The 12,620-nt window shown below is 44.8% G+C and overlaps 1 protein-coding gene across 1 annotated transcript in view; it reads right to left on the bottom strand.

Annotated features, from left to right (window-relative positions):
* The window catches only part of UNC119 (unc-119 lipid binding chaperone), a 106,493-nt gene extending 95,086 nt beyond the window's left edge, over positions 1–11,407 (bottom strand). The window contains exon 1 of the mRNA XM_068270162.1: positions 10,942–11,407. Within this exon, the coding sequence (XP_068126263.1) occupies positions 10,942–11,101 (160 nt within the window). The 5' untranslated portion in view covers positions 11,102–11,407. The remainder of the gene's footprint in view (positions 1–10,941) is intronic.
* Between the last annotated feature and the right edge of the window lie 1,213 nt (positions 11,408–12,620).

Genomic DNA, 12,620 nt, shown 5'->3' with positions numbered 1-12,620 from the left:
TTTATAAATGCATAATTCGTTGGACATTTTCTTACAGAAAGTGACACAAGATATTTAAATTACAGCAATAGTTTACATTATTTGGCATGATTATTAAAATGATTAGAAACTACAACAATGTGTAAGCAGAAGACGGATGATTTGTAAGAGGAAGAAAGCTGTTACAAGACATGTTCTAAGGAAGCTATGACCATAACTTGGGTAATAGCAGTCCATCACAAAGGCTCTTAACAAATTAGCAATTTTTTGTAACGGTGGGAGGATAGTAAATGTGTTATTACCAGTTCCGTTGAAGCTTTCATAAATCAGGCCTGTAGCCTCCGCCTGCGTAAGGAACTTGCTCCTGAGAGCTACTTGTTTTAATTAGCAAGGCCGATAACAAAAACACAATAAGGCTTCTTGCAGGTATACCTGTGCGCTGGCCAGGCACTTGCTAGTGCTCAGCATGGAGAAGTGGCCCCTGTACTGAGGATCATTTGAGCGCAACTGTGGCTATGATCTGATGTGACATAATGCATTATTTCGATTCCAGGCAATCGGACCGCATGGCAAACGCTGACACCCTCGGGGTTCGGTGACTGGAAAACAGGAGGCTGAACTGCCCGACAAGAGTACTGTACGAGCATTTGTCTAAAAGTGGCCTACGTAAGCTCAGACTTTAACTCAGGACAGGACACCTGAAAAGATTTGCCACTTAAAGTGGATCCGAGATAAACTTTTGCTCATTGCATAATTGTGCCCCTTACATATAGTTTATAGGGCATTCCTCAAGCCAAATACTTTTTTTTGGTGTTAATACCCTAATTCCCTATAAACTAAACAAGCCTCGCCCACAGCTCCTCCAGTGCCTAGGCATTCTAATGTAGCAAGTGCTCATGGGAGCTCAGTCTGGGGGAGGAGGTTTTCCCCAAAGAAGGAAAAGGCATTACCAGACAGAGATTTCAGAGGCAAGGGGGTGGAGAGGGGAGGAGAGAGGAGTAGAGTTTACACAGGCTGAGGGGTGGAGATGCAGAGCAGCTTGCCTGTGTAATGATGACACGCAGAATATGGCTGCCCTCATTGTATCACAGGAAGAAATACCGTAATCATAAACTGTTGAAGCTGTTTGCAGCTAGATTTGCTGTGTAAACTATCTAAATTTTAGATAAGATATATAGACAAGTTACTTGTTATAGTTTGTTTTTCATATCAGATCCATTTTAAAGCAAACCCGTGAGTAAAAATAAAATAAAAAAGAATTAAAAAAAAAAAAATTAGATACAGTACTTCTTCCAGAGGCTTCTCCGATCCTCCTGGACTCCACCGCTCTTCTTCGCGGATGTGCTCCCGTCTGTGAATGAGCGTACCCACACTGCACAGGCGTGCACAGCAGAAAAAGCCATGCACAAACGGCTCCGTGCTACTGTACAGGCCATCTTGCACTTGTACAGTTCATCCACACGCTCATTCACAGAAGGGAGCATGATCACACAAGCATATTCGATGAATCATTGTCAACTGGATCATACTGGATCAGTGTCAAGGAAAGGGACACAGAAAGCATCTGGATTATCTAACTTGGGCATTTTTTCTTTACAGGTACACTTTAAAGACTCATCAGATACTTAATTTTTGGTCACCCATTTACCTCTGAGTGTAATCGTTATGAATGAAAGTAAAATTATTTCTCGGTAAGGTATGATTAAATTGATCCATTTTCTTAAAATATCAGAAAAAAATGGTCACATTTCAAACTTCAACCCAACATGGTCTTGTGTCATTGAAATACCAGTTCAACTGGAACCGCCACAGCGCATGCCATGCAATCCAATAAGCCTTTACATAACCCACTTACACAAGCAGGGAAAGCCTGGCTATTTGAGGATGAATCTCAGACAGGCCCATAAGGCACTGGAGGCTGCTTATCTGAACATCTAGCAATTCAGCTTATTTCCTCCACTTACACAGCAGATACAGCTAAAGATTTGCATATAGAAATAAATGCATACATCATTTTACATATCCTGTATAAATACTTGTTCACAAAGTAAAGAATTAGTGTGCTGAAATCTGACACATCACCCATAGGTAGACGACATTAACCTGATTTACTCACTGCCCATCCAAAGGGGTGAGGGGCATTTTAAATTTAAGTTATAATGCATTGGCGTAAATAAGGATAGTGGGCAAGATTTGGGCAATTTTCAATTTTTGCTTTCACCATTGACTTCAAAGCATTCCACCTTAAAGCGGACCTGAACTCAGAACTTCCTCTCTGCTCTAAAATATAAGCAACAGCATAATAACTTTTAAAGAAAAACATTTCGTTCTAAAGCCTGGTACTCACCGCCCAATGGTTCCTACGACATCCTCTTGACGGCGGTCGTCAGACGCTTCTTCCCGACGTCACGCGACGCTACATGTCGGGAGCAAACGACATACCATACCAGTCGAGTCACTGTGATCTCCTGGATCCCTCTTTGCCATTTCCGCTGCTCCCCGCCGCTATCCTGGCTTTTTAGGCAGTGTTTACAAACAAAAAACATGGCCGCTAACCAGAAAGGCGTGTGTGTGTGTGTGTGTGTGTGTGTGTGTGTGTGTGTGTGTGTGTGTGTGTGTGTGTGTGTGTGTGTGTGTGTGTGTGTGTGTGTGTGTGTGTGTGTGTGTGTGTGTGTGTGTGTGTGTGTGTGTGTGTGTGTGTGTGTGTGTGTGTGTGTGTGTGTGTGTGTGTGTGTGTTACAAGTTTTTATTACATAGTGAATTATCTGCACTCCAGTCTGGGATTCTCACAGTTTTGTCAGCATGTGACAGGCAGCTCCCTCCCCCCTCAGCCTCACAAACTGCATCAGTCTTGTCTGAAACTGAGAGCAGAGAGTGAGGAGTAAACAAAGCACACAGAGCCTGCAGGGGGCGTGCATAACTTGCATTCATTACAACAGAGGCAGCCCATTCCTCCCTGGGTTGACAACGTTTGACAAAGAAGATTAGATATATTACAGAGACAGTGCAACTAGAAAAGGCTGCAGTAATCCAGACCACCTTAGAACAGGTACAGGAACTTATAGGATAGAAGAAATAAGGCTGAAATTTTTGTTACAGAGTCTCTTTAAAAGGTGGCCACACACCATACAATTTTTTAAATATCGGTTCAATTTAAGAATTTCAATCAATTCTTCTACTGATTGTAACATTTCAAAAATCTGACCAATGTACCACACACCTATGTACAATTTGTCCCCAATTATGATAAAACTGATTGGAAACTCTGAGAAAACTGCTAGGTTGTGTATTTTAATAAAATTGACAAACACACACCATACAATCTTTAAAAAAATTGAAGAGAAATATCTGGCATTCCGGATCGATATAAATCGAAAAAACACCGGAAATCCAATCGGATTTTTCAGTCGAATGAAAAAAAAGCTTTCGATTTTTTGCGGAAGATACGTTCGTTTTTATCGATTTGCTGTAAAATCGGATCATTTTATTGTATCGTGTGTGGCCACCTTAAGAGAGGTGTTAAATCACTTTATAAAAAAATAAATATACTGTTTATGTAAAGCTCGGGTCTTTACAGTTTGTCATATCGTCCTGGAAATCCAGAAATCGAGAGTTGCAACAATGAGTACAACCAAATCAAAACAATTCAAGCTTTACTAGTTCATGAACAGTACCTGCCATTCATTGTTATGCTGTTCAAGAAAGCTTTATGTTCATTACTACAGTAATTCCCATGTAGGTGATGAAATTACCATTCATCCGTCTTAATGCATCTAGCAGTTGTGTATAAGAATTCCGTAAAGCACAGTCTGCTAAGAATAGCTCCTTGGTGCTCCCTCAAGCAGCTGTCCCACTAGGTGTTTTCCTGGTTTGTCTATGTCTAAAAACGGCCCTGTCTGAGTTCTAACTTCAGCCATCATACCTGTCTATTACAAAGAAGAAGGGGAAGGATTTAAGAGAAAGCATGTCCAAATTAACATGTTCAATTACGAGTCATGTGAGCCTGTGTTGTGTCTCATCACGCTGCCCTACAGATTACGCTGCCGCGCATGCGCAGAAGCAAAATCTCATAATCTTGCCCAAAAATTCACGACTTGCTCCTTGGTTGTTTCACACATGCGCAGATGCAGTAATTTTAAGCTGCCCGAGTTTTGCTACTGCTCATGCGTGGCAGCGCACACAGCGCAGCTCAGACTGTGCTTCTGCAGAGCTGCCGTCCAATGTTATAAATCCGCGGCACGTCCGTGTATAGTGCTTACAGAGCAGGTGCTGCACTAAGAAATAAATGAAACTGAAACACACTCTAAATTTGGTACAGTTTGTTCATTGTAATTATGTTTGTAAGGGTGCAATGATCAACCAACTCATACACTAAGTTTGGGGTACCTGTCACCCTTACAAACATAATTACAATGAACAAACAACCAAATTTATACGCTGACGTGCTGCAGATTTATAACATTGGACGGCAGCTCTGCAGAAGCACAGTCTGAGCTGCGCTGTGTCTGATTGTGCTGCCGATTCTCCTGCAGAATGAGGAAGTAAGTTGTTGGCCTCCCCTTCAGCTATGCAGCAGGTCAGATTGCTCTCACCCAATCACTGTAGTATATGCTGGAGCTTCCTCCAAGAGCAGGGTTATGCTTGCTCCTCCTGCTGGCCAAAACAATCCCTATCTTTTCAGGTTTCATATGTGTACACACCTTTATAGTGCATTACCAAGATGTGTTAAGATTAACATTAACGATTTTGGGGGCCGATCAACCAAGAGACGGATCTCTCTCTGAACAAATCTAAATGGACAGAGATCTGTTGGCCACCATAAACCGCAGGCCGATTCCCGATGATTCCCAACACGAAATCTTCTGGTAATCAGCCTTGTAACGGCACCATGTCGCTTCTGGCCGCTGCCCCCCTAATGTTTTATGTTCATGCCCCGTGCAGGTATACTTTACGTGCTGCCTTCCGCTCTGCTGCCGTCCTCCTGCTTCTGTATTTACAACCCCATGTAGCTGCCAGCGTTACAGGACATGGGGAGCATGTGTGGCACGTGCTCTAGGCCGGTAGTCACATGGGTCAAGAATGTTGAAGTACGGCAGACACTAGCGAGTGGCTTGTCAGGCAAAGTATAAATGTACAGGACACCAGGCGATAAAACATTAGGGGGGAAAGCGGGTGGAGGTTTCCATCGCGTTTGTATTTCCTGATTATCGCACCCCGTCAGCGCTGTGCACCCAATGGAGCATGTCAACCCGAGATTTCTAGCATGTCTGATCAATACATGCTACCAATTTCTGTCCAAAATTGGTTGCATCCTCGATTGAGCATGCACAGATTTTCATCTGATTCGGTCAGAATTGTCAAATTGGATGGTCGATGGGCTGCAAAGTCGAGTAATTTATGGGCACCCTTACTCTACAATCCATAGGATTTGGTACTCTGCATAGCTAGATCTGTGGGTTGGACCTGTGCTGTCAGGGCTTCTCAGGACAATCTGCTCTGCAATATGATCTGTGTTGGCACACATAACTGAGTTAATAGGAACAGACATAAGTCTTTAGTCACCTGCAACGATCATGCTGATTGTTTTAGCTCACAGTCTGCTGCCAACCCCTTTACTGTTCATTTATATTCAGCTTGGCCATATACTGTCAAACAGAAGGGAGAGGGTGTGCAGGGGACAAAGCTATAGGCTGAGAAAAATCTACCAAGGCCAATGGCTTTTTGTTATTGCTCTGACAGGCACAGAAGACGGAGGATGTCTGCACAGATCTCGAATTAACGTTCAAAGCAATCACAAGCTATCATTCCAGCCATCAAAACCCCATCGCCTGTGCAAACGTTTATACAAAGACAGGTTTCATCCTAACCTAGCATGAAAATGCAATCTAAGTGGATTCTATTGACTACAAACTGAATCTATTCTTTAAATTATGCAACATTTGGTTTACAAGCATGTTCCTTGAACACAACCCAGGCCTAAACTGAGAACTGACATCCTGAAAAAAAAAAAAAAGACAAATATAGCAAGTACAATAGACTCAAGCAACCACAATAAAAATGCTGGTCTTGCAGGATGCACAAAGCTGTGTTAACATTGTATTATACGTTTAATAAAGCTAAGTTTGTCTATTTTTCTATTTTTTAATTCATGTATTTCAATATTAATAGTTTGTTGTGGGTATAGCACGAGATATACTACAGCATTAGTTAGGCCTTTTTAATAGGAACTCTCAAGCAACCAGAAACTCAATCTTTATAGGTGGCGGATAACTGAGAATTTACTGTGTTATTTATCTAACACAACCTTGGCATAGATAGAGATACTTGTGTAGCCATCCATACGTCAGAGAGGGTGGGGCCTTTATAGTTTCCCTGAAGTGACGCATGACCCTTAAGGGCCCATTCACACTAGAAACGTTTTTCTGAGCGTTTTGCAATTGATTAGCGTTTTTTAAAATCGCTCCCATTCACTTTCAATAAAATCGCGGTAAAATCGTGGAAAAATTGCCTCGATTTTCAAGCATGCAATCGCAAAATCGCTGCTATTTTTCCACGATTTTAATGAAAGTGAATGGGAGCGATTTTAAAAACGCGAATCAATCGCAAAACGCTCAGAAAAGCGCTTCTAGTGTGAATGGGCCCTCATACTAAATGGCTCTGAGTCATCAAGGTACGCTGTAGCATAATACGATAAACGTGTGTATGTATGATACCAATCCTACTTGGAACTTGCCTGTATTCAATTTTTTCCCCTCGGTAAGGGTTAATAAACCAGTGCTATAAATCACAGTCTTTCTGCAATGGTATGAAGTGCACTGTGCAATTCTCCCTGATAACTAGAGGTCATAAAGCTTGTGCACAACTGTCACAATCATTACTCTGTATTCGGTGTCTTCTGCGCATGCACAGGCGTGAGCCCGCACTGCGTCATCTGGAGTTTACAGGCGATCCTGCATAGCCTGCCAGCGGGAACCAAGAGAAGATCGGAGCTGCGGCCAGGGACAGAGTGACCACAAGGGGCTGGAATTATCCCTAGGTAAGTAAACCTACTTTAAGGTCACTTCGTATGACCTTTAAAGGAAACCTAAAATGAAACAAGGGCAGCCAGTTTACCTTACTGGGGACTTCTTCCAGCCCCCTGTTGCCTTTCTGGTTCTGCACAGTCATTCCACTTTCTTCCATTGAGTAGCTGTGCCCTCCGAAAGCTGCGTGCATGGCCCTGGCAACTGCTTGTTCACGCTCCTGTGGCATGGAGCATTCTGCACATGCACATTTCGTAAGAATTGAAACTGTGCATGCGGCAAACGCTCCTGACCACGGGCGCATGGTCCAAGGAGGTGTGTGGCAGGGGCCACACATGCGCAGTAGCCCATGACTGGCTCAGTTGGCGAACATTCAGAAGGGCACGACTGCTGAACAGCGCAGAGTGGAACAACTGCAAGGGAACTGAAGGTCTACGGGGGGGCTAAATGTAGTCCCAAGTTAAACTGGCCACCTCTTTTCACTTTTGGTACCCTTTAAAAGCAAAATAAGAATATGCAATTCCAGGAAAATCTTTTTTAGGATTATGTTCATAGACTTTATCTCATCGGTTATATTTTCAATTCAGGCTCATTTTAAAGCCTTTGTCTAGTCTTCTTTTTTAGTCATGTACAAATGATTAACAATGCCTCTAAATAATTTTATATTAGAAAAATACAGCAGCAATCTGCTGTGATTGCTGCTCTTCCATATGCTTATCCTGCCTCCTTTCTAGCGTAATTGTCTTATAGAAGGGGCAGCATAGCCAAATGGAGTTAAACACCCCTACTAATTAGGATTATGGAAGGCCAAGCTGCTACCAAACATTCCACCTGCATGGAGATATAAAAGGGGTGGAGCAAATGCCGGGGGGGGGGGGAGCGGTTGAGGAGTATTAACAGGAATGTGGACCCTGCAAATAAGCGCCTTCCTGGTCCATTCACGTATGAAGTGGGCCCAGCAATAACATAACCACCATCATTTTAATAAAGTAAAAAGGTACATTTGTACGTTCTACAAAATTTACATTCTATGTTTTCAACATATGGTATGCGTAGCCCAGGGGATACTTCTGGAGGGTTCAGGGGGTAGTTGGCATTGGTTAATTTAATCAAACTGAGCAAAGTTTTAAATTTTAAGAAAATGATAAATCATTATATAAACAAAACAAAAATTGTATTGTGTTTTTATTAATGAAATACAATAGGAGAATGACTGGAAATCACATGTACACAATATGGGTGCACTGGTAATAAATGCTACGAAGTCTTTAGAGGTACAAGGGGTACTTTAAATCATTTTACCTATATTAGGGGGTACTTGGTAGGGACAGACTTTTTCTAAAGGGGTACAAACCAAAATAATGTTTTTAAACACAGACTTACATGACTAAAGGGAAGGAGTGGTAGTTTAACCTCTTGAGCCCCAGTGGTTTATACCCACCTAGTGACCAGGACATTTTTTACAATGTCGCACTTCAAAACTTTAACGGTTTATTGCTCTGTCACACAACTTAGCACCCAAATTAATTTTACCTCCTTTTCTTCTCACAAATAGAGCTTTCTTTTGGTGCTACTTGATTGCTGTTGCTATTTTTATTTTAATTAAAAAAAAAAAAAAAGGAAATTTTGTTAAAAAAAAACAACACAGATACGCTTATTGGCTTACCCTTTAATTGGCCCTAGACTACGATACATACACTACAGTATAAAGGATTTATACAATGATGCTGGCCAGATTCCCTGCTCGCTACACAGTTTTTTGGCAGTTGGACAGAACAACTGCCATTCACTAAGTGCTTTTGAAAATAAATAAATCCCTGACAATCCCCCATGAAGAGATGGTCTAGTCCAAAACCTGTTGCTTCTGTCAGATTTCTACTACCTACTGTAAGTGATAGCAACATAGGAGAAAAGTAATTTATGGCTCATTTTACTCTGGAAAAAACACACTTCTTATTTGTCTGTTTGCACATATTTTAAATTTTACAATTTTTCACCATAGTGCCCCTTTAATCAAATAATGACCTTAAAATACAGCCTGCTAGTGCCGATTGTTGGCAGGCAGGCTGATCGCTGAGATGACGCATATATGCGTCACAGAGGAACAAGAGAGCTGCTATCCAGCCACCATTCTGCGTTAGCTGGTCGGGAAGCGGTTAATTAAAACAACGCTTGGAAATTGTGTTAAAGTGAACCTTAAGCCAGAAAAAAAATGAGTTTTACTCACCTGGGGCTTCTACCAGCCCCCTGCAGCAGTCCTGTGCCCTCGCAGCCACTCACTAATCCTCTGGTCCCCCGCTGCCAGCTAGTGTCGTTTTTGCCGACAGGCCCGTCAGGACTGGTCACGCGTAGCTTTTTTCCCGCATTCCCGACTGTAATTAGCGCTATTGCGGGCCGCAACGCGTACAATACGCGTTGCCGCATATCTATGCGTGCGTAATGCGGCAACATGTATTTTCGTACGCGTTGCGGGCCGCAACGCGTACAATACGCGTTGCCGCATATCTATGCGTGCGTAATGCGGCAACACGTATTTTCATACGTGTTGTGGCCCGCGGTAGCGCTAATTACAGTCGGGGAATGCAGAAAAAGCTACGCGTGGCCAGTCCTGACGGGCCTGTTGGCAAAAACGAAACTAGCTGGCAGCGGGGGACCAGACGATTAGTGAGTGGCTGTGAGGGCAAAGGACTGCTGCAGAGGGCTGGTAGAAGCCCCAGGTGAGTAAAACTAATTTTTTTTCTGGTTTAAGTGTCTCTTTAAAGTGTCCCTGAGACGTTCTAAATAGCAGCATTTGTACTTACCTGGGGCTTCCTCCAACCCCATGTACTCTGTGCGCTCCCTTTCACCCTCCCAGGAGGCTCCATTCTTCTACAATCTTCCCCCGTAATAGGATCCAGTCTCGTCAGTCTCTGCACATGTGTGGCCAGCCACCTAGGCAGCAGTACTGCCTGCGCACAACTGGACTCTATTACCTGAGAAGGTTGCAGAACAGAGCCACCTGGGAGGAGTACATGAGGCTGGCAGAATACCTAGGTAAATATAAATGCTCCTATTTTGAACATCTCAGGTTTCCTTTAGAGGACAACGGTAATGAGAGGTATATGGAGGCTGCCATATTTATTTCCTTTTAAGCAATACCAGTTGCCTGGCTATCCTGCTGGTCCTCTGCCTCTAATACTTTTAGCCACAGACCCTGAACAAGCATGCAGCAGATCAGGTGTTTGACATTATTGTCACATCTGTCAAGGTTAGCGGTATGCTAGTTTCTGGTGTGGTTCAGACACCACTGCAGCCAAATAGAACAGCAGGGCTGCCAGGCAACTGGTATTGTTTTAAGGGAACTGTGATTAAAAAAAAAAAAAAAAAGTTTAACTTACCGGGGGCTTCCATAAGCCCTTTGCAGCCATCCTGGGCCCTCACTGGTCCTTGACTATCCTCAGGTTCACCAGCGTGGGTTAGTTTCGTTTTCGACCTGGCTTTGAGCGTTCCTGTCGATAAGTGCGTCCTGAGGTTTCTCTTACTGCGCTGGGTTTGACAGGAACGCATACAGTGATGCGCACAGCAACGAAACTAACCCGCAGCGGGGAATCAGAGGATAGTCGAGGACCGGGGAGGGCACACGACAGCTGCTGGGGGCTTGGGGAAGCCCCAGGTAAGTGAAAGTTTTTATTATGTCACAGTTAAGGTTCCCTTTAAAGGGAAATAAATATGTCAGCCTCCATATTCCTCTCGTTAGTTATTAAATAAGATGTGCAAGGTACCCAGTAACTCCAGGCCAGTGGATCATTGATCCAGTCCAGGGTTTAGGCAATAGGCTGCCTCTCTCAACAGGTAAATGAGAGGCAGGGATATAAAGGGGGTGTAATTGGAAGCCGGAGCAATGAGCGTGACCTGTGGCCACAATACATAATAGAGGTAATGAGGATGCAGGGAGACTGACCGCTTGTGATCTTCTGCAGCAGGAGGACATCCTCCGGAGTGATGTGCGGCTTCCTGAGCAGCTGCTCCTCCAGCTGCCCCCCGCTCTGCTTCACCTTCATGCCGCCCTCCTGTGTCCTGTTACCGGGGAGAGTGTCAGTGCCCAGGGACGAAGAGCTCATTCTCCGAGGAAGAAAACGAGAGAGCCCCGGGAGGAAGTAAAGCCGGAGAGGGAGAGAGCCACAGATTGACAAGAGTGCAGGAGGATTACAGAAGGAGGTGGGACCCAGAAACTCGCCCGCCCGACTGGCTAATAATCCTAAGAATGAGCATCAAACGCAAACGCAGAGCTTCTTCTTCTCTTCTCACCCTATGGCAGGGGCGCCCACCTGTGCACCGGCCAGGATCTCTCAGCGCTGCTAACCACGCGTGCGCGCGCCCGCCCGCCTCGGAAATGGGCAGCGCAGATAATAACATAGTAACTGCGAGGAGGTGTGCGCTCCACAAACTGTGATCTGCCGTCTTGTTTTATAAATGTCGTAATATCAGACAGGCCTGCGATTGGCTGGAAAAATAGAACAATGGTGCTTCTGTGACAGCTAGTGATGCAAAGCTGCTGGATGTGGCAGAGAAATAGATAAGGGCTGTTACCAGCCTGACATGAATGTCCTCAGTCTCTGCAAGCAGCAGTGTATCATGCAGATTATTGTGCAGAGCAGACGGTTCTTTAATGGCTTCTGTTTCTCAGGGGAGGGGAGGGGGAGTTAATGGTCTAAGAAAACGCCAAACATGCAGATCCGCAAAAATATTGCATTTGTAAATTAGGGTGTTTGGTTCAATTGAAATACTGTGGCCTAATAAGGTTCTGCAGGCAGAGGCTTGCTCACACATGTAGCAGGCTGCTGTGCAGTGTAGGCCTGGGCCTTTAATTTTTTTTTTTTTTTTACAAGACTCTCCAGGTGTATCAGTTTTGCCATAAAGGTGGCCAACTGGCCACTAATGATACAATTTGCCTAAAGGTGGCCACTGATGATACAATTGGCCTAACGATCGATTAAGAATGATTCTTCCTATGAACGATTGTAAATGATCATTTGGGACCACTAACGGACACAAATCTCTTAGCCAATCTTCACTTAAAGGAAAGGTTCAGGGAGGGTGGGCAAAAAATAAAAATCAAATTCCACTTACCTGGGGCTTCCTCCAGCCCGTGGCAGGCAGGAGGTGCCCTCGCCGCCGCTCCCGGTGGTCTCCGGTGGCGCGCCCGACCTGGCCAGGCCGGCTGCCAGGTCGGGCTCTTCTGCGCTCCAAGGCCCGGAACTTCTGCGTCCCACGCCGGCGCTCTGACGTCATCGGACGTCCTCCGGGCTCTACTGCGCATGCGCAGTAGAGCCCGGAGGACGTCCGATGATGTCAGAGCGCCGGCGTGGGACGCAGAAGTTCCGGGCCTTGGAGCGCAGAAGAGCCCGACCTGGCAGCCGGCCTGGCCAGGTCGGGCGCGCCACCGGAGACCACCGGGAGCCTGCGGAGCGGCGGCAAGGGCACCTCCTGCCTGCCACGGGCTGGAGGAAGCCCCAGGTAAGTGGAATTTGATTTTTATTTTTTACCCACCCTCCCTGAACCTTCCCTTTAAATTGCACTTGTGGGCGGCATATGGGACACTAAACAGCTCAGCAAGCGCACAGATCCGTCATCCATCTG

The sequence above is a fragment of the Hyperolius riggenbachi genome, chromosome 2 (genome assembly GCF_040937935.1).
Source record: "Hyperolius riggenbachi isolate aHypRig1 chromosome 2, aHypRig1.pri, whole genome shotgun sequence".
NCBI classification, from domain to species: Eukaryota; Metazoa; Chordata; class Amphibia; order Anura; family Hyperoliidae; genus Hyperolius; species Hyperolius riggenbachi.
This window is presented reverse-complemented; position numbering and strand designations above follow the sequence as displayed.